At 39.5% G+C, this 23,367-nt stretch overlaps 1 protein-coding gene across 3 annotated transcripts in view; it reads left to right on the forward strand.

Moving 5' to 3' along the window:
- Positions 1-23,367, forward strand: part of tpk1 (thiamin pyrophosphokinase 1) — a 71,041-nt gene that overhangs the window by 7,751 nt on the left and 39,923 nt on the right. For all 3 annotated transcript variants that reach the window (XM_067577701.1, XM_067577702.1, XM_067577703.1), the window contains exons 3-4: positions 1,684-1,758; positions 10,774-10,843. In XM_067577701.1, coding sequence (XP_067433802.1) covers positions 1,684-1,758; positions 10,774-10,843 — 145 coding nt within the window. The remainder of the gene's footprint in view (positions 1-1,683; positions 1,759-10,773; positions 10,844-23,367) is intronic.

Genomic DNA, 23,367 nt, shown 5'->3' on the forward strand with positions numbered 1-23,367 from the left:
CCATTGTTCCAATGCTGGAAAAAAACAAGGTAACATGCTTAAATGATTGGAGTCCTGTTGCCCTCACTCCCATGGTGAGCAAATGCTTTGAGAAGCCTGTTAAGGACCTAATCTGTAGCATGTTACCACCCATCCTGGATCCTCACCAATTTGCTTACCAACAAAACAGATCCACACATGACGACATAGCCAAAACACTCTACACCACCCTCACCCACCTGGAGAAGAGGAATTCTTACATGAAGACGCTGATGTAGACTATAGTTCAACATTCAACACCATAGTCCCCACCAGACTCAACACCAAGCTCAGGGACCTAGGACTCCACCCTAGCCTGTGCAGGTGGATCCTGGACTTCCTGTCGGGTTGACGCCAGGTGGTGAGGACGGGCTCCAACGCCTCTGCCCCTTTGACCCATAGTACAATAGCCCCCAGGGCTGTGTCCTGAGCCCCCTCCTCTATTCCCTGTACACTCATGACTGCATGGCCACACACAGCTCAAACTTGGTAATTAAGTTCGCCGATGACACAGCAGTGATAAGCCTGGTTACTGACAATGAAGAGACGGTCTACAGGAGAGAGGTCAATAACCTGAAACAGTGGTGCCAGGAGACCAATCACTCAATCAGTGTCGATAAGACCAAGGAACTAATTGTGAACTAAAGGAGAGAGGCTGACCCCATCGCCATCAACAGGTCTGTTATATAGAGAGTCAGCATTTTCAAGCTCCTCAGGGTTCACAGGGACCTCACCTGGCACAAGATGTGTGGCCCAAGATCCTACAGGTCTTCTACAGAGGCAAAAATGGGAACATCGTGGTGGGGTGCATCACTGCCTGGTATGGGAACTGCACTGCCCTTAACTGCCCCAGCGCTCCAGAGGGAGGACAGCCCAGATCATCAGCGGATGCAAGCTTCCCTCCATCCAGGATATACACAATGCACAATGTATCAGTAAAGCCTGTAGGATCATTAAAGACCCTAGCCACCCCAACCACGGACTGTTTCAGCTGCTGCCGTCTGGCAAGCGCTACCGCAGCCTCAAGGCCCGGACCAGCAGACTCCGGGACAGTTTTTTCCACAAAGCAACCAGGCTTATGAATAATGGACACTAACGGCCTGTTGCCTGTCTGTCTGTGACACACACACACACACACACAGGTGTAGCTGTGCATATACAAACGCACACAAACATGCAAACAACTTCATACACATATGCACATTTATTAAGGCAGGACCCACACACACAAACACACAACACTTTAAACACACTATACATTATTCATATTATTAAAATTATTATTGTATTGTATTTTTAGTACTATTTTACTGCTATTGCTATTCTTTTATTGGTATTGTTGCTGCAATTTTGAGGAGCAGAAACCCAAGAATTTGACTCTCTTATATTGTATAATGGGATGTAACAATAAAGGAGTCTTGAATCTTTGTCTCTGTGTGGAGCATGATAATAACCTCATTAACACGGCTTTTTGCTCTTTATTTAGCACATTCAGTATCACAAACAAACAACCTCCAATCTGTATTTAAGTCTTTTTTGAACATGCAAATGGCGATGTGTTCTGTTTTTGTTCTTTGGCCATGGTGCTCCATCATCTGTCTGTGTCTCTGTCTGATTTTTTATGATTCATAGAATTTCCTTTTTTCCCTCTTTCCTCCTCTGCAGGCACACAGAGGATCTGTTTGATCATTCTGAACCAGCCTCTGGATAAGGACTACCTGCACATTCTCTGGAGTAAAGGTAGATATCTCACCTATAACCAACACAGACCAAACAAGCCCCTTCATATCATTTAGATCCCATCTGCATCGCTTTACGCTGAGCATGTATCCCCCTGTTGTTTTTGTCTAACCGTGCTCTCTAGCCTTTGTAGCTTCCGCTGTGCAAAATCTTAATTGCTGCCATGTCATTGAAAATGCCCCCTCCCTGCCCTCTGCCCACATTTCCTGTGAGATGTGTTTTAATGAAGTTAAAGATGACATCTTTTTTTCCTTTTTTTTTATGGAAAATAATTTCCCTTTCTGCATGGGTAACTTTTTTATTACTCCTGTGGCTGCATGACCTGATTATATTGAAAACAAAGATAATTTTATACAATCAATTGCATTCACAGTCTGAATATGCAGCATGATTTTGTAGCCCTGAGACACTGACTTTTTTGCATTGTGGTTTAATGGAATAATGATTTCTGAATCTGGAATTTCTGTTGAATGTTTGGCATAGACATCAACAAATAAACATCTGTGAAGAACAGATGCCACAGAGAATTGCAAAATAATACTTAAAAAAATCAGAAAAAAAAGAAAAAGCCTTGTTCAATATCCAGGATCATTTCACTTTTCATATGAAACCAATTTTGTGCATTTCATTCATTATTTTCATATTGTGGGTATTGAAGTTTAATGTCCTGTTTTTAAAAAAGGCATTCTTTGCTAGTGAGGGTAATTTTAAGGTCTTCAGGTAGTAATGATGGTGATCTATACGCATCCATTAAATTCATGATAGACAGTTGGTTGGTAAATATTATGTACACAGGCAGTGACGGAAAGTCATAACAAATTCACCCTCAGCACTGACAGATGTGACAACTGAGACGTTGCCCACATCTGTGAGGCCTCTCGCAGTCTTTCATCAATGAGGGAAAGTGGTCTGGAAAGTCCAGGGTATGGAAAGATTAAAAAAAAAAAAAAAAAAGTACAGTCCTGCACTGCAAGCACATTTGAGTCTCAACCTAAAGATTTTTTCATTGTTGCACAGTCCTTGCTTAATCATGGAAATTTTTCTGTGACCAAGTGCAGAAAAGCACAAGCAGGAGAGAGGCTGTGCATTCATAATCAGACCTAAAGTTCAACACAGTACAAGCTCACCGGATGGCTCCACTGTACCACTTTTAGAGTCATGTCCAAGGGCGTTTCGATGATTATTGTCGAAGATGGGAAGAACTGTGCTCAGTCACTTTCAAATCAGCATCCTGCTGGTTAGAACCCTGCAGGCAATTTATGAACCTAGGGAGTCCCCTACATCCAACCATTATTTTGTTGTTGGTAAAGCTTCATTAGAGAATATAAAGATTTGATTTGCCTCTGCTTCATGAGTACTCCAAGGCCATTTATTAGAGTAAAAAACAAACAAGAAAACTCAAAAAAACATTCAGAAAAGGCTCATTGTTAAAAGAGGAAAAATAAGGTTTGAAGGGAAGTAGAGCTCCAGGCTCCCTGAGGTGTCGCTTGTAAGATGTGTTGATGCATAGAAGTGGTGCTATCACATGCCTGTGATGTATTTAATATGCAAATCTGACTTTGAGCCTCTAAACCAGACAGTGTCATCTCAACCTGTATCCTATAACGTAGTTTTTCTTTTAAATCCGGTGAATGGATCAGAAACATGCAGAGTCTAACAGAAGAAGAATAACTTGAACCAATCTGTGCTGCGTTTGTTAAGCATGCAGTTGTTTTTATCAAGGACAGAATGGTAAGAAGTGGCCTGGATCACTGGCTCTCAACAGCAACACACACACACACACACACACACACAAAAACTGTTGGCACACTAATTTATTAAAATGTAATGGACACACTTATGCAATCATGGAAGAAGGTTAGTAAACAAATTAACTTTGAAGGGAAAATTGTGATTAAAACCAAAACAGATTGAATTTTAATGAACACAGCTTTGATATTCTTATCAACTTAGCAAAAACCCAAGAGGCACCTGAGCTCTTTTCCATCGTATTGCAGTCACACATTTAGATAGACGCTGCTCTCTAGATTTTTGCATTTACACTCAAGGTCCTCTGGAAAATGTTTAATGACAACGGAGAAAGCAATTTCCCCATCTGATTTCACACTATAGGTTGTCTGCCACCTCAAGATAAAGATTCTTTGGGTCGTCTGTCAAGGGAGAAGAATAAAAAATATGTAATTTAAAGAAAGAAAAACATACAAAACAGTCATGAAAATGAATGTTTAATACCTGTTACATGCACAGGTAATGACTTAATTGATACTAAATCTCATCAGTGTCTTATGCTGTAAAACCAAGGTAAAGGGAAAGGCAAGTTCCCTCTAGACCTGCACAACAATGCCACACATCACAAATTAGCAATTGTTGTACGATTTGAAATACATTTGAACACCCATTTGTAATTTCGCAGGGCAAACAATATCTAAATTGAAGACGGTTTTTCAATATGCAGCTGAGATTTTCTCTTCACTAGCAGCATGGGAAGATATTAGACTGGTAATAAATTCTTTACGCCTGGTTGATTGTAACTGACCCTAAACAGAGTTTACAGATTGCCATTTTTAGCATAATATCCTTATTTAAAAATCCAAACCGTGACCAGACAAGCAATTTAACTGATGGTGGAAATAAATATCCCCTGAATTTATTGCGATATTGCATCTATTTCAGCTGGTTGTGTGCACCCATTTTTTCGCTTTCACATACAACATTTGCTGTTAATACAGGGAAAAGTATTACAAGGCAAGCATTGCATCAAATCATCAAACCAACCAACTGCACCGTTTGGGGACCACTGCGAGATAGATGGACATATCAGATGTACTTTGACATGAATGATGCAGCTTGATAGAGTGATGTGGGAGATTTGGGCATTTGCTCCTGCTTAGATAAGGCTACTTTTCAAATAAAGTTTCAGAGAGAATTTGGGTGGTTTCTGAAGTGCCACAAGCAATGCTGCAGTGTGGATGTCAGAAATTGGGAAGCTTTCTTGATCAGTCTTGCTCTTGGCAGCAGTGCATATGGGACTTGAAGAAGTTTTGACAGGATGATGATGGTGCAGGAATGGCAGATCTCTCACAGTTTGATGGTGAACGCTCCTGTAGCAAGTTTATCATTCCTCACTTGATATGCCATGTATTTTTAATATTGTTTATTGGATAAGCAGATGTCAGCGTGCGCATGAGCGCGTCTCAATGTGTGTCACTCTCCAGATGGTTATTCACCTGGAGGAATCCTAGCCAGGTCTCCACCCTTACAGACACACACACAGCACTCTCAGGTCCTCTGATGTGAAGCCCCTGGGCCCCCTCATCACCTCTGGGAAAGGTAGAGCAGCAGGGAGCGAAGGAGCGATGGAGGGTGGAAGAGCGCATCGCTGATCAAAGGGAAACTCATTTACAGGTGCACAGTGTGATTTTGTGAAGTGGGAACAAGCTGCTTATGTCACTCAAGCACCCTCTCACTCATCTAGTCCAATAGTCACCCACTTGTTCATCTAGTTAGTCACCCACTCACTCGTTCACTTAGTCAATCAGTAACACTCATTTACTTACTTACAGATCCTTCACTCACTCACTGTGTAACCACACAAACAAGCAAATCAATAAAGCAATCAGTGAAGGTGACTCTCTCGACAAGACAAAAAAAGGGCCTGTGTTTACAACAAGTGTCTCATTTCATCATTTGTTGATGTGGAGCAGCTTGCTGAAGTTGAAGTTTGTGAACACAGCCCCATCAGCCAGTGGAGTATCAGCCTTGCAATCAAGACCGGTCTGGTGTTCACATAAACACACTTAATACACTCCTGCCTTTAAGCAAATGTGTTGGAGAGAGTAAATAGATGTGGGGAGAATTCGAAGGGAGAAGCTGTTAGCGAGGATTGATAGATAGATAGAGATCTAAAGAAAGCAAAAAGAAATTCCTGAGAGATTGTCAATGCTAGGGGAAAAGAGAATGAGCAGAAAAGCTGGTGAAATTGTGCCACCTAGAATAACAAAGGGAAGGATAGAGTGAGGGAGAATAAAGAACAACAGTGTGGAGCTAGAGAGAAAGAAAATAAGCTGTTTGTGCGGGAAATCAATCAAATTCGAGCCAAGGTGTGGAGAGCAGGGTGGATCTGCAGACAGGATGACAGATGGAGGAGAGGGGGGGGGGGGTTGGTACTGATAGATGAAGGGAGGGCGTCAAGGCATCATAATAAGGATAATAATCTTTTCACTGCTCTCTGTGACCGTTTGCCCTCTCCTGTACTGCGCTAAAGCCCCAACCTGACAGGTATTAATCCTCCCCACTAACCTCATCAATACGGGCCTGCTATAGAATAACCCACACGGCCGTGTATGTGCGCGCGTTTCTGCATGAACGTGTGCATGCACCTTTTCTTCAGCGACATAGATGATTAAAAAGCACTGAAACGACGGTACTGTGCGTGGAAGTGCATTATCTCCTGCCCACCATATTTATTTATCATACAGCAGTGTGAGTGACAGGAGGAGTTGGCACTGAAGCCTGCAGGGAGGGATTATGATGCCTAGTTTATTTACAAGGTCATCTCCTCTGACTGCTGTCTCCACACAGCTCACATCATATCGCCGTCAGGATTCACAAGGCATCTATATGTGTGTCTCTGGTTTTCTGTTTGAGCTTGTTTGTTAAACCCAAGCGCTCCGAGGAGAAGGAGAAGATGAAGGAGTTGGTTAGACTGTTGCGTTCACAATTGTGGCGTACTTCAAAACCGTCAGTTCATTGTTTTTAGTGGGAGATTGACAGTAATTGTATCTTCACCGCCTGTGGATGGAGTGCAGATGGAGAGATAATCTTTCTCAAGTTCAGCGTAACCACTTTTTGCCGTTTACTGTGATGAAGACAAATTGGATCTTGAAAGAAAAGACAAACACCCTCCCACAGGCATTTGTGAAAGTTTTTTCTTATAATGAAGATAGTGTTTTGAATAAGCCTGACCTGTTTCAAGTGCATTTTCAGAGTCATAGGAAAGTTTGTCACGAGCGTCAACCTTAAAATGACGACAGAGGCGCAAACAAGACCAGGACCATTAAAGCTACGAAACATTAAACTAAAAACACTTCCCAATAAATACAAAGCAGGAAAAATAGCGCTATGGAGCAATGTTTTTATGAGTAGGTCCCCTTTTTTGTTTGTATGTCTATCAAAACAGTAAAATGCCCCAAAAGTTGGGTGAGCATTCCTATTGAAGGGCAGTATTCATGTTAAATGATGTTTTGACCTATCAAGAGGCCCCGTAGTGGGTATCAGGCTGTGCTGTCATAAATCTACTTGGCCCCATGACAGGCGACACAATTCTCTATCCCTGACCCAATTTACCTTTAAGCTGCCTTTCAATCCTACTCTCACTCAAGCAAAGAGCACAAACTTGGCAGCTTAACCTAGCCTTATACTGTATCTACATTGTATTTGCTTAGGGTAAACTGCCGTGGCTGACCGCTGGCTTGACAGGCTGTATCTCATCTTAATGCCACGTCTTGCTCAGTGGTCGAGCCATCATCCCAAAGTTATATCAGAAAACTTAACCCAGACTTTATATCTGCATTGCATCTGCTCAGGCTAAACTACAGTGGCTGGTTCAACTGGTTTGATAGGCGATTTCAGCTGAATGCCATGGCCCACTCAGTTGTCCAACCACCATCATTATATAACTGGTTCCACTAGTCTAAATATAATTAAAAAATGGGCAGTTTAAAATTATTTTCAAAGAGATTTAAATGACGACTATCCAATCAAATTGTTACCTAAACAGAATATTGAACATCACGACTCAGTGATATATATGAGATCAGGACTAAACCAAAACAAAGAGAAGCTTCCCACAATCCTTTTTTTTTTAAACTCTGTAATGTAAATTCACCCCAAGATTACAGGATGGATATAAGGCAAATGGTCATGCATATAATGGTAAATTAAATGATAAAAATGCAAGTAGATCATTTTAAAAGATTGTTACTATGTTGGTACTTGAAAGATACACTTTGTAGAATCACATTAAGCCATTGAGATTTACTGTAGCTCTCTCTGCGTGTGTTTGTATGTGTATTAATATGGCATGCCTGCAAACAGAGCTGAACAAATGATTGACAGAAGTAACTGTTCTAGAACTGTAAGTCTGAAAATTATTCAGTGTGTGTGTGTGTGTGTGTGTGTGATGGTGTTTACGCACATACTGATACACATATTATGACTGATAGCTTTACAGTCTGTCACCACCAGTTTAAAAGAAGAGTTTCTCTGTTTTTCAAGTTGTCATTTGAAAAGTTTCTCAGCCTTTGCACTCTGTCAGAGATAATGAGTTATTTACATTCCAAGCATTTCTTAACGTGAAACATTGACAGCAGGTGGTGGGGGTTATAAATAAAAGCACTACCTTGAGTGTAAGTGTCTCATTTACATCAGTGCAAACGCATCTGTATTATCTCACTTTTTAAGCGCTCAAGGTGAGGAATCGAGAAATAGAGTCTTAATTTAGTGAATGCGGGAGACTGTGTGTGCATGTGAATTTACAGTATGTAGATGTGACTCACTGCTTTGTACTGCTGCATGCTAAACATATTTTGGAGGTCTCAGTGGTAATAATGTGTTAGATGTTGTGCATCTACATTGTTGTTACAGTTCCTTCCCTGGAGAACAGAAGTCCAAACTTTGATATTTAATTCATATCTATGTGGTGCGCAAATCCATTAACAAATAGAAAGACTAAATGTTTCTTTTATTCTGAAGTGTGAGGTTGGAAGTCGCAAGGGTACATGTTATCAGTGTTGTTTCATTTATAATTAAACACCTTCAAATACAAGGTGGGATCCATGCAGTAAGCACCAATTTGGTTAGGTTCATGATCTTTTTCTATTTGTTGCGTTGATTAAGCTAAATGTTAATATTTGCAGATACTGTATTATTGTGTATTTGTGCATTCTAAAGGCCACTAGGGCTGCAACTAACAATTATTTTAATTATTAGTTAATCTACTGATTATTTTTTCGATTAATCGTTTTGTCTATAAAATATCAGAAAACTGTAAAAAACCAGCAAAGGTGATGTTATCAAATGTCTTGTTTTGTCCCACAAACAGACCCAAAGATATTTAATGCACTACAGTGTTAAGAAAAGAATAAGCAGGATATTATCTCATTTAAAAAGTTGAAAACATCAAACCACCATTTTTGCTTGAATACGGACTTAAATTATTAATTGATCATCAAAATAGTTGCGATTCATTTTCTGTTGATCTTCTGTTGATTAATTGACTAATCTTTGCAGCTCTAAAATCAACCCAGGGTCCTATCCTGTACAGCAGAAGCATTTTATTCATTATTTTCATTTCATGGTGAAAACACACTTTTGACTTGAAGTACACTTTCCCACATCGCTTGCCAGGACTTGTATGAGCGTCGACATGCAATAACCCAGTCCACATGTGTAAGTTATAAGCAGTTGTGATTTCAGCTTATTTTTCACTACAGTATATCCTGCTGTATTACTTTTTGGCATGGCATCCACACAAATATGTGTAGACATGGGAATGGGTTTGGGGATTGGACACAGTCGGAGAAAGAAATCCGATGAGGCAGAAAACTCGTGTACCAGTGTTGCCCGTCTCTTTGGTGCAGTCTCTAGTTCCTTTTAAACTAGGTGCAAGTAGAAAACCACCGCTGATTGTTTGAAGTCTCTCCCCTGTGTGCACCATAACAGCCCCAAACAGAAAGGGGCTCTTAAAAAAATAGGCTGCCTGTTCAATTTGAATAGAATAGAGGCCATGAAAGAGCATACATTTGCAAATAGTTTGCATCTGATTTAGGAGAACTTGCATACCATTTTTTTTTGTCTGTTTTTAAAATCAGAAAAGGTAAGTGCTCTTTTACTCACTTTGCTTTTTGAGGTCAAATAAATTTTATAATTGTGTCTGTGTAATGGGTTACTTTTTATGTTTTCTGTTGCAGAGGTGGTTTCTTTCTAACGATTTTAGACCTTTTTCAAAGTGTATTCATTTTTGCAGGAATAGAAATAAATAAAGTTATTAAAGAAAAACCTTGGTTTTGGTATAGTCCAAACTAGTGCTTTGTTTAAATCACACATTGTTAATGTTCCTTTTTCGATAAATTTGTTCTTATGCACTCTTAACGTCTGATATATAAAGCTGCAGCATAATAGAATCTGCCCTTGAACATTCATCTTTGTGTATCAGCATGTAATAACATTACCTTTTATTACTGTATACAGCTCATCTAAACAATGCCAAAGTGCCTCATAAAATAAGTCAGTGAAGAACCTTGTTTGCCTTAAAGAATCAAGCCAGCAAGATAAAGAAGACACCTTTTGAAGTGAAACAGTACCACAAGATAAAGCACGCAGTATATTTATCAGGATTAACACTGGAAGGAAGTGTGAAATGGCTCCTACAAGCAGCACATCTCCGGATATGAGACCTTATCTGACAGCAAGTTCTTTGAAAAATCCTTGTTATAACTTGCACTCATAAATGGCAGGTCACATTGCCTAATTCCTTGCTTCACAAAGTATGTCATATCCAGTGCTTAGTATTATTAGCATGTGGCATTCTTGTTTGTGTCCTACTCCTGTGGAACTAATCATAAGTGGTGTTTCATGTCTACAGTGAGGCTTTCTGAATGTGATGGGTTTTTGGGGAAAATCATGTTAGTGAAGTGTGTCGAGAAAAATAAACATTTATGCCACAAGTTGGACCAGACTCAGGTGGTGCATATAGATAGGAACATACAAACTGACTCAACAATTGACATATCCTGAAGCGAAGTGGACACACCTGACCTAAATATACCTTTGCATAAACAACTGGCATATGGTGACACTACACATCATTAAAACCAGTTTGAACTGGGTTGTATATAACAGCAAATAGGTCATATAGTGAAAGAAGGGGGGTCCCATTCACTTAAATTCAAAAGTAATTGCTCTGTCTTTCTGTCTTTCTCATGTCCATCTCTCTTCATCTCTGTCTCTTTGCAGCTCTCTTGAGGGCATGTGCTGATGGAGCTGCCAATCACCTTTATAACATCACTGCTGGTGATAGAGACAGGTGAGTCTATCTTGCACATTTGTATTTGTTAATTTGTGTTTTAACCTCTATGAAGTCTGTGTGGATGGCATCGTATATGCATACAAAGAGAGTATATGGAGAACGTGTGTACTATTTATTTAATGGCATTGTGTTTTTTTCTGATTATGCATTCAGCAACCCTGTGTTTGGATGTGTGTGAGTTTGTTCCCAGGTAAAAAAAATGCACCTTGTTTATTTTTTAGCATTGTGTGTGTTTCTTACAAAAAAATGAAAAACCATGATGACACCACTGCTGTTGAGGGCACATTCAGCAACCATATTTTTGTGTGTGTTATGTTTGTGTGTGGCTAATGGAGGACTGCTGTCAGGACAGAGATGGATTTGGGGTTCACTGGGTCCCTGAAGTGTTGAGGCTTTCACATTAACACCCCGAGTGTGAACATGAGTGTGTATTTTTGTCAGGTTGTGAATGTGATGTGTGTATGTTCTTGGACTTCTATATTTTTAACAACCATTTTGAGTTGGAGACGTCTGAGGTGAGGACATTTTTCAAAGTGACATCATTTGGGCTCATTCACACTGCGTCGTTGGGCAAGTTTATTTTAGTCCTTGAGATTAGGTCTTAAGTTTGAATGAATTCCATAATGTTCCATAAATGATATATCATTGTATGATTCTGTATGGTACATTTACTGAGGTTTTATTCACCCTACATACTGTGCTGGGTTTGTTGTGTCCAACTGATAAAGTCAAAACAATTTACTGTTACCACTTCAGAACATTATATATTGGGGTACACTTTATCTGATTAGTTGAAATTGCAGTGCAGACCGATGATAGTAATCTAAATCAATGACACAAAAGCAGCATGAGATGCTGGATTGACTTTTAAGAGTGTGAAAGTTAAGTTTGATAAAAATCTTGATTGAAGGTCCACTTACAATTATTTTCCAGAACTCTCAACCACAGAAGGTTGATAAAAATTAAGCAGAAAACAAAAGTAGAAAGTTAAGGATGGCTGCTTTGTTGCCCTTTCCCAGGTAGCACAATGAGGATAACTTTGTATTAGCTCAATGCAGATATATCTGTATTGGTGTAAAATACCAGTTAAAAGTTTGGACACACTTTCTCATTCAAGGCAATGGGAAAGTGTGTCCAAACTTTTGACTGGCACTGTATATGTCAGCTGATACATAACAAGAAATTGCATTTCAGAAGAAACAGAAACATACTGTTTAGAAACAGTACAGTGTCAAAAATCTGCCTCAAAAAGCTAGTTTTGGCCAGGATTTAATTGTAACTATAAATTTATTAAAATTGCTGACAAAAAATTAATGTTTGACCACAGTGGGAATTATAAAATGATGATCACAAAAGTTTGGTATAAATTGTTTGGAGGATAGTCTGTCTCAGCCAGTCAAGAACTTAATCTGAAAGAGATCACTGCAGTGATGACTCTGCTGAGGAATTTACCTCAGATTGACACAATAGTGTAAATGCTTAAAGGTGCAATATACGGCATTCAGCCCCAGTAGATGTCAGCACAAACAACTGTTTGCTATGTAAAGATATAGTGGAGTAATGGCGTCCTGAGCAGAGAATTAAGTCACACTCCCTCTGTATGTGTTGTAATCCGAGCCTCTCTGGTCTTTGTTTCGATAACTGGTCCGGCTGCACGTGCACGTTAGTGCTTGTGAGTGTTCACATAAGTGCATGTGAGTCCCTCCGTGTCCTCCTGCGACCGTTTTCAACATGATGGCTGGGTCACCATGTTGAAACACATGGGGCTGCACAGTTAAGATTAGAATTAGGTTTGAGTTCAGTGACGGTTACAGTTTTGTTAGAGATGAGGGAATGAATGAGTCACTGTAAAGTTCCACCAGCACAATTGGACAAATTTGTATGTGTTTTGTTTGTTTGCAATCTTGTACACATATTTGTATTGTCACTGTATTTTCAAAATAAGTAAAGCCATGTATCTCTGTCTCAGAATATGAGTTCGAGGATGTTAGGCATGCTTGCAGAGGCATCGCTCATACTTCTCTGTTTGTATGACAGAGCAGATTCATCTTCTGACCCTCCAGTCCAAGCTTTGTCAGCAGCCTACACAGTGGAGCTGACAGCCAGACCTCCCTTATTACCCAGCCGCTTCCAACCCAAACAGCATCTGTCCCAAAAAGTTATACATTACAGAAAGATGGTGGGAAGGTGAAGAGAGGAAGAGGAGGAGGAGAGAAGGGAGGGGATGTTTACGGGTGGGGATTTGTAAATCAATCACCAGCAAGTTAAGATGTATTTAACCCAACATTACCATAACTAATGGGCTACAGAGAGGGAGAGGAAGGGAGGAAGGGAGAGGGAGATGCAAGCAATCAATCAAAGCCAAGTTTTATGAGATCTTAACAGTACTGGCAACAGCACCATTCCCATGTATCCCACATAATCAGATAGAGGGGGATGCACAGGAAGAAAAACAAACACAAAAAAGATGAGGTAAAAAGACAGATTGCTTAATAAATATCATTTTGAAACCAAGATAAAGATGTAATACTGTAGATAGCTGAGCAGAGTTGTGTATGTATGCGTTTCTGTGTGTGTTTTTTTTTTTTTTCAGTTTCTCTGTATGTGTGTGGCTGTACATCTTAGGGCTTTTAATTGTGTGTGAGTGAAATCATTACCAGGACAATTTTTACAGCCCAGAGTTACAAACTTTAGTTGAAAATATCAAAAGTAGGTTTTCTGTTTGTCAGATACATGCAGAGCAGCGCCTGCTGAGAGGACCCACATCTAAACTGTAGTTTACACCTAAACAACATCATGAAAGGATCAGCCCCCCCAAACTCCTACAAGTAATGCTGACAAATTGTGCCGCCTCACTGCAGGGGAACACATCGGCTTTTTAAATGGGAAGCCAGCAAAAGTGCAAAAGTTGACCACATTCCACTGCAGTTGTGCAGGTGAAGATTAAGTTATGTCAGATTTGTTGAGAGAACCAAGGTATTTCATTTGCCCGAAGGGAGACCACGTCTGAGGTGGCATTATGAAGGGTGAACCAAAAATTGAAATTTATAGTGTCACGGTTATTTAACGTACTCTTTGAAATGTAAATGATGGCAAACCTTTCTGAAAAAGAGATGGCCTTAATGTATGAGGTGACATTAGCTTGTATTTGTGTGCTTACTAGTCTGCCTGTGAGTGTATGTTTCCATTGAAAAATAATGAGAATATTAAAGTTTCTGGTCAGTCTCCAGTGTCTTCTGCTTTGCATCAAGAACAGAGTGGGTGGACTGCCTCCAACAGTTTAAAGAAAGGTGCCATGTAATTTTCTGTCAAAACAGCCTTAATGGTAGTCATTAGGGATGAAGAGAGGCGGGGCGCATCAGGCTAAGGCTTTTTGCTTCTCACGAGGAGTCAAGTGACAATTATTCCACTTCACTATATGGGGTGCTAGAAGACAAGCAGTACATTTTTGTATTTTCACTCAAGATCCAATGGAATTTGTATCCATATAAACTGTCTCTCACAGCTTATGTAGAAGCGACTTGCTAAGTGGTGGAAATATACTATATACAATATACGGTTAAAACCATAAAGTACAACTTAGCAAATTTTAGGCATATTAAAAACTGTCTCTCTTTGGATGCATCCAAGATATTTATGCATGCTATGATTTTTTCCCATGTCTTATTGCATCACATGTTGGGGGCAGGCTGGTCCTCATACAAACAAACTCTAAAAACCCTGGACAAAAGCCAATGCATTTCCATCACTGTAGGGTACTGGAGAAATACAATTTACTGAGCTTTGAGAATTTTAGATTATTCTCAAATTTGTGCCTAGAGTATAAAATTTTAAGTGGTTTGGCCCCTCCTCCACTGTGTGACTTTGTGTACACTCGCTCAGTAAGTTCTATTAGATCCTCCAGAATATCCTCTATACAAGATTGTACCATACCATTTTGTCGCACTGCATTTGGGCAGTCAGCTTTCTCTGTGAAAGCCAAAACTGAGTGGAATGCCTTACCTGGTGATATGAAGAACTGTAGTTCAATCAATACATTCAAGGCCAAATTAAAAAAATCAACTTAAGACCAATCAGCTCTGTGACCACTCCATCTATGGTCTTCTCATTAGTACAGGTAGTCTTGCTTTTAATTTGACAAGTTTACATTATTAATTTGTAATTGACATCGTGGGTGTATGTGATGTGCTGTTGTGTGTAGCTTTGTATTTTGTATATTGTGTTCTGTGTGTTGTTTTTTTTTTTTGCTTTGTACTGTTTGTTGTTGTGCTGTTGTATGTTTTGATTGTGGGGGACTACGGATGCAAATTAGCTTCGAGCTAACTCCGGCACAGTTCTGTTGACACTCATGCATTTTCCCACCTTCACTGTCAGACAGATGGTTTTTAAAAATTTCAATATATTCAGATTATTCTGTTCTTTGATTATTATATATACTGTATTACATTATATTATATTTATTGATTATTTTATACACTGTACATGGCTCACATATATGCACTTTGTCACTCTCTTCAAGCAGGTACTCAGTTCTTAGAAATCTGGGTCACTTATTATTATTCTTTTCCTGGTATAAAATCTCAAGTGGTCTTATTATATATTTGCATGACATTGCTCAAAGTCCTGGAATTGTCTGTTTAAGTGTTGCTCATCCACTCACACTTTTTTTCTGTATAGATTTGACTCTTATGCTGTCTTTCCCTCTTATCTCATTACTCAGAATCTGCTTCTTACTATGTTAACACCAGGAAAGAAACGGTAGTTTCATTAATGACATACATACATATATTCTCAGTAATGTATATGCCTTTTTAAGCCACTGGCTCCATCTATTCTGAATCTGCCACTGTGAGTCAAGTCTGTGTGTGTACACATTTAGTACTGTGTGTTCAGTTTTCAGACATTATTGATAAATGAGAATACATCATGGTTTCAGTTTCTCCTTTTTTTTTCTTCATAACTCACTTTACAAGGACACTGGTCTACTCGCATACAGTTGTAGACAGCTACCCTATAGTGTGCATTATTAGGACACTTTCTTTCATTCTGTCAACTGAACTCTCATCAGTCAAAGAAATGCACATAGCAGCTCACACTCACAAAATTAACACACTGATATTTTAAACATTTTAAGCTTTAACAACAAGACAACTGACCAACAACATAAAGCCTTTGCCTTACAATTTTTAAATAGTATAGTATACCTGCACTAATCATTTTTAAATAGTATAGTATTATATACCTGCACTAAAACTGTTTTCGTAGGGGCTCAGGTGTGCGGAGCTGACAACCCCCGGCTCCCCTGTAAATCTAACCCTGTGTGTATCTGCTCCGTTTCTAATTGAAAATTGCATTTCGTCTAATTTGTGCATCTAATCAAATCCTCTGAGAAGATAAAAAGTTAAGAGACTGATGAAAAAGGGGGGGGTAGGTGGGGTCAGGGCCAAATGTGGGAGGAGGTAATTGTACAGAAGCAGAGTTTATAAAATTTGCAGCTGTGTGTGCGTGTGTAGAGTTACAGGAAGATGCAGATGTGTGCATGTGCCAGTTTTTGACAAAGCTTGTGTTTATGTGGAAGAGCATGGTTGTGTCAGCATATGATTGTGTATGCATTTTGGTTTGTAGAAGATAATGCTGTCAGCCTCAGTAAATTAAGCTGTCAAGAGCCAGACTGCTTTATTTTATAAGACTTAGTGGCAAAGAGATATCTCTGACACACTCTCTGTTTGTCATTTTACCTTTTCTCTATTCTGTTCACATCTCACACTTTTTATTATTAATGCTCACTAGTGCTTGGTATCGGTACTCGATACCTTTAAGGTATTGACCAAAATAACCCAATACCTAGTATTATTGAAACTTCTCCAGTCAAACACTACCTGCATTCGATCCTTTTTGTACTCAGATGTAGAAAAAAATTACTGTTTGTGTGGTTTTGCTTGCAGCCAATCACTACAAGCGTCCTTGGATTTAATGCGATGTGTGATTAGCCCTCTACCACAGCAGCTACAACCCATACAGTCTGTGGTAGTGAAGTCAAGTACGGTGTATTTGATAGAGTCGGTAGTTCAGAGATGCCACCAAAATGTTTGAAAGTATGGCTTTACTACACGCCTGTCAAATCAAGTAGAAAAAAAAGGTATTGAATGAAGTACTCTATTGGTATTGGTATCACTTTAAGGGTACTGGTATTGCAATTTTATAAATGACACCCAGCCTTAATGCTCAACAGTGTGGTCTGTGTCTATGTGTGATTATTATAAAATTTTAATTAAGTCAGTGTCTCTTGGGGTCGGGACCCCATGATAAGGTGACTGCTGGGTCTGGCGAAGATTTCTAAGGTTGATTAGTTGATATTAGTTTCAAATGTTTTTAAAAGACCTTCAATCTGTTTGAAATATATTGTAATCATTATATGATCCCTTTGAGGTTCCCTTCAAATATGCTGTAATAAAATTCGCACAGCTTGGGAACTGTGTAATTGCTGGGGTATCAAGAATTGTGTGTCCTAAAGACGGAGTCATAGGCCAGCAATTAAGAGGATTACATTGCGAATTAAACCGAGCAGGGGGTTTGAGAGACTCATAGACCCGCTGATGACTGGTAAGTTATGGTTTCTTCCTCCTAATTGCTTTTTGTGTAGTCTGAAATTTGCTTTTCTTTTTTAATTTCAAACTCTTCACAAGTCCATTCCACTGGCTGATTTTACAACAGAGTTGTGTTGTGATGAGTGAGTATATTCTTTGTTTGGTTTGTAATGTTACTGCAATACTGTCTGTTCAGTTAGGAGTAACTTTAATCTTTAAACTACAGTAATAAGCTGCTATTTTATTGTATTTTTCATTATTATATCATCTTTAGACAAGAAACTCATATTCAGACTATTCCAGTTATTCTCTCACTACACTTGCTATGCTGCTACACTGAGTTTGTGTATTGTAGACTGATTGAAAATGCCCCTCTGTGTTTATTGTTCCATGTTGGAAGTTGACATGCTGAGTTGAGATGATGAGCGTGGGGAACTGGGCCACGTTATGTGTTATACTATTTTCACTTCAGTCCATCCTTTTGTTCTAGCCTGAAATATTTCACTCACTTTTGTGATCCCTTGACTTTTCCTGTAGCACCACAAGCAGGTCACATCTACTGTATGAATTGGCTGAAAATTCTCTTTGACTTTAGCTTTAGCGCCACTGTGACGCTCACATTTGTGGCTTTTAGTGATATGATTCAACAACTGTTGGATGAATTGCCACGTACCCCTCCCCTCCAGGATCATTTGTAATTACAATCCTTGGTGATACCTTAACCTTTCAGGTAGTGCCATTATCAGGTGAAATATAACCAGTAATTTGGTTTATAATCAGATAGCTGCATAAGCTGTACTTTGTGTTTAGTGCTCATAAGCAAATGATAGCATGCTAACATACTATATTACATACCATGTTAAACATGGTGAACATTATACCTGCTTAACATCAGCATGTTAGCATTATCATTGTGAGTATGTTAGGATGCTCATGTTAGCATTTAGTTCAAAAACACTGTTGTGCCTGTGCACAGCCTCGGAAAGTCTAGCATGGCTGTAGAATTGTAGCAATTAAGGTTAATTAAAATTACAATTATCTCTCATTCCCTCCCGCTCTCTCTCTTATACCTAGCTAGCCCTAAGAGTAATATTGAGAGATAATAACATTTTGTGTGTGTGTTTTGGGTGTAAGTGTTGCGTGGAATTATGACTGACTATTTATGACTCATTTGAAACTAATTATGACTATGTCTGGTTATTAGCTTCACAGCCTACAGGAGTTTAGCTGATTAACTTTGGGATTAGAAACTTTCTGACACACATCAACAAATGTAGGTACAGACATACACACATACATGGCAGCACATGTATTATTTCAATACAGATGAAAAAAGCTTGTTGAAGACACATGTACATCAGCACTCGAACAAGCTCACTCTCGTGTACCTTGAGGTCTTGCTTATTAGAATCTTTGTCGCAGTGGGATAATAAGATCTCCGTCAGACCTGTGTGGCCGTTTTTCATGCCTATCTTTGCAGTATTGCTTTATTATGGAACCAGGTACATCAAAACCACAAAGAAATACAAATCACAACAACAGACTAACAACTAACTCATATAAAAAGAATACATATCGTTTTCTGAAATGTTAAGATTTGGTTAACTTTAGGAAACTAAGACTACTTGGTTAAGTTTATGTGAAAGGTACCAACACTGACTGTTTGTAGGAGACAGGATGCAAACTGTGGCCTCTGTTGCCAAATCAGACACCATCTACCACCTCACACTACAACATTGTCATGTTGGCCCACACCTGCCTTTTGCATCTGTGAGTGGATAGTCATCATTCGCGTGACCACAAGAGATATCATTTGAACAAGCAATTATGTTGTTTTTTTGATGAGGACAGACTCTCACAAGTGATTTCACTCGCTGTGTGTCCAAAGTTTGTATGTGTGTGTGTGTGTGTGTCTGTGTACAGCCGATGTCAATGTTCATATGAGTCAGAGAGCTCAATGTGCGTCTCTTTGGCTTGTTTATGTGTATGGGTGGTTAATGATGTGATCCAAAAAAAATCCTCCACCCCTCCACTGGCTCTCTTTCTCTGATTGGGAGATGGGAGGGATGAGAGGAGTAATCAGAGTTGTATCTCCTCAAGTGACGAGTAGACGGGGAAGGGGATTTAGCAGATGATGAAAGATATGGAAGAGCGAGAGAACATAAACAAAACAACAGTTTGTTGTAATTAAGTGGTCATATGGAAGGGTGATGTCTTGCTAAGTAACAGAAACAGACATGAAGAAGGTATGAAAATATATGGAGGAGAATGTCTCTTTTTCTTAATGAAGTGGTTAGATGGGGGGGATGTTGCTTTAATTACTTAGAAAAGTGAGCATTGCAGAGTGGAAATGAGACGAGATCAGAGGAGGATGTAAAGGAGAAGGCAGCATGGGAAGGACAGGTGTGGGTGGTGGGGACATGGAGAGGAGAAAAAAAGCAGGTAAAGAGGATGCACAGAGAGAGACGCACAGGCAGGCTGATAGACAAACACATACACACTTATACACACACAGACACACGCGCACACACAAACACAGGCAAAGGTCACACAGCCATCCCCGCCACCCGGTACTCAGACAAACTGGCAGTAAAATGCTCTATTTCCCATCCAAATTAAAGTGTCAGTTAATATTAATGTGGAAGTGAAGACTGTCAGACACACAAACACACACAAACAGCATTTACACTCACGCACGCAGACACAAATACAGAATTTAGAATCTCGCCTGGTCAATTACTATCAGCCGATGGAGTCATGCACAAAGGTCACAAAGGAATGTGTGTGTGTGTGTGTGTGTGTGTGTGTGTGTGTGTGTGTGTGTGTGTGTGTGTGTGTGTAAAGCTCTGATAAGGCCCAGTGTCACGTCCCGTCCCATCTGTCACATGAAGGTTATTTCTGAATGGAGATGTGTCCCGTGGCTTCCTGTATTAAAAGAAGAGAGAAGAGTGCATGTGCTTGTGTGTACATGCATACGTGCAGTTTGTGCATACTGTATGTGTGCACATGGGCTCAGTTGCAAAAAAAAAAAAAAAAAAAAAAAGTTTTTGCCCAAGCCATATTTTTTTTGGGCCAGTTTAGGTAGGGTTGTGCTCAATTGTCTTTACGTGTGTTTGTGTGTGCGTGTGTGCGTGTAGCAGCAGATAGCATACAATTGCTGTTCTGTTTGTCTTGCTATATCTTGTTGGTGTAAATGGGAACGCTGAGGAGGGAGGGAGGGAATAATCCTTCTGTATCTCTTTCTTCAACCGACCGGAACATCGCTCTCGCCGCTTGCTGTGGAGCACACAAACACGTGCACGCACACAAACAAAACACACTACCCAACCAACCATGAAATCATAATGTCAGACCTGTTAATGCCTCTAGATAGCAGCAACCGCATCCCTGCGTGGTCTTACTCCTTACACGTAAACACACACACACACACACACACACATACACATACACACACACACACACACACACACATATACAAATGGAATAAATAGGTTGGTAGATTTTAGCTGTTTTGGCTGATAGCTGCAACAGACCTTGTTAATTCCTACACCATGGGAATGCACGTTGTCTCAAAACACTTTGTTTTTGGATGAATGAAATATATTGTGAAATGTGTATTCAGAATGCAAAGCCTCTATGCACATATACTCCCAAACCTCCTGCCCAGTGTAATTTGCAGCTGTAATCCTCTTTATTGCATGTATTAACATTGTTTTTCTGACAGGTTTATGTAGTTAACTAATAATTCTCTGTATTACTTGAATTTATAATCATTGTGCCTGTTTTCAGAGAGGCAAATCCGGGTTATGATAGTCAAAAACCTTGCGAAAAGAAGGCTGGGTAAATTAATTTTTATGCAAATAAATAGCATTTTGATTTTTGATACCAGAGTAGTCTTACTAAGGCAAATTGGCAATAGCAGTTCAGGTTCATTTCCATCTGCTGGCACACATGTTCCTGTAAACATCAAAGGTAACATATATTAATTTGATGCATACTAACCCCAAAATACTGAGCTGTCAAGATTAATACATGCATATACTTGAGGCTTATTACTTTTAAGCTTTTCCTTAAAAAATTGAGAATTTATTTTCTCTTAATAATTTAAAAATAGCTGAAAATTCAATTTTAATACAAAGTTTTGCTTTTTTTAAATTTTTCTTTTACTTTTAAACCTGCAGTGTGGAACTGTTACATACATATAAATAAACATCAGATACATTCAAGCCCTTGCCAAACGAGTTTACGCAATGCTGATTAAGCCTATCCCGGCCAGATAAATTTCTCCGTATTTCACATTATACAGAGTTTTTAAATTTCATGTCAGGCAGGACATTCCCGCTCGGGCTGTTTGAATGCACACCCAGAGACCTCCGTCAGCCAAGCTGGCTAACTTCCATTTAGCCCTCCACTAACTTGAATGGGGATAAAATAATTTAATTGTGCCTCTAGACTTTCCAAATTTTATCGGACAAAATGGATCAAATTCTGATAGTGAAACAAGTGATTTCGCGGGGGGTCGTGTGATGCTCACAACAATTTATCCACCGTTTTACAGCCACAACAGTGGACGGAGTAGGCTAAGACAGAGCCTATTACGTAAGCATGTGTTGACATTGTTTTTGTAATTACTCTCACTGCCAGAAGGGGGAGACAAAAGTCCCACACTCCTGCTTTAAAGCACACAGGTTGTATTTTCTCTTCATTTCCCTCCTCACTTCCTATTAATGGAAGCATGTTTTGAGTTTTGAATATGTAAACTGTCAGCAAGAAGCACAATGTGTTTTGGAAGCACAGGACATAAAATTAACTTTTTTTAGATATATTTTTTTTGGCATTTTTTACCTTTATTGGACAGTTAATGGTGAAGAGTTTAACAGGAAACAAGGGAAGAGAGATGGGTGTGACATGCAACAAAGGTCCCTCGCTGGACTTGAACCAGGGACATTGTGGTTTTGTAACATGCGCAGTAACCATTCGGGTACTGGTGTGCTCCATAAAATTGTAATGTACAATCCTGTAATGTATGATCCTGTGTGAATGTATTGTTAAAACCAGAAACAATTTGACTTGTGTAACCTTTATGATATTAGCTTATAGTATCAGAATTTGCTTGTCAGTGTTGTTTGATTGACTGTGACCATGTTATTCAAAAAGTTTAGTGTACTGCAGCACACAAGTCTCAGTTGTTTTTACTTTGTCCTCTAACGCATATCAGTAGTCCACATAAATAAACTCATTCCTAAAATATGCATGAGTTATTATCTAATTTCACCTTTTACTCTTACAGCATATTGTATTGCTTGAGCACAAAACATCAAATAGCACTATGACCTGTAGTAATCAAACCAACACTCAACTCTATAATGGAGAATCTTGTCAGTGTAATAGGACGGGTCAATATCTGAGGAACTTGAGGTACATCATACTCTGTTTGTGTGTGTGTGTGTGTGTGTGTGTGTGTTTGTGTGTGATCTATGCTCGTGAGTTCTGTTATCACTCAATTGTGTTTATGAGTTTGAGTTTATTTATATGTATGTAACTATCAGAGCATAAACATAGATTTTTTTCTTGCTGCCATGCACATTTCGTGTGTGTGTGCTTTCACATCAATCTATGTATCTCAGCAGTCAGCCGTGTGTGTGTGTGTGTGTGTGTGTGTGTGTGTGTGTGTGTGTGTGTGTGTGTGTGTGTGTGTGTGAGAGAAACAGAGCTAGGCTCAGTGCCACAGAGAATCACCCTGTCAGTCTCCATGTCTCTTCGTCTTCCCCCGGCGCCATCACTCCTCTCCCTCGCTGCACAGATCAAAGAGTTGACACATGTCCCAATGTCCTCCCTTTCCTCCTCTCTTCTGTCTCTGCCTCATATTCTCTGTCTCCCTGTCTTTCTTGCAATCTTAACCCTCTCCCTCTGTCACTCACCCTCTCTTTCTAT

Source organism: Thunnus thynnus, chromosome 21, assembly GCF_963924715.1.
Source record: "Thunnus thynnus chromosome 21, fThuThy2.1, whole genome shotgun sequence".
NCBI classification, from domain to species: Eukaryota; Metazoa; Chordata; class Actinopteri; order Scombriformes; family Scombridae; genus Thunnus; species Thunnus thynnus.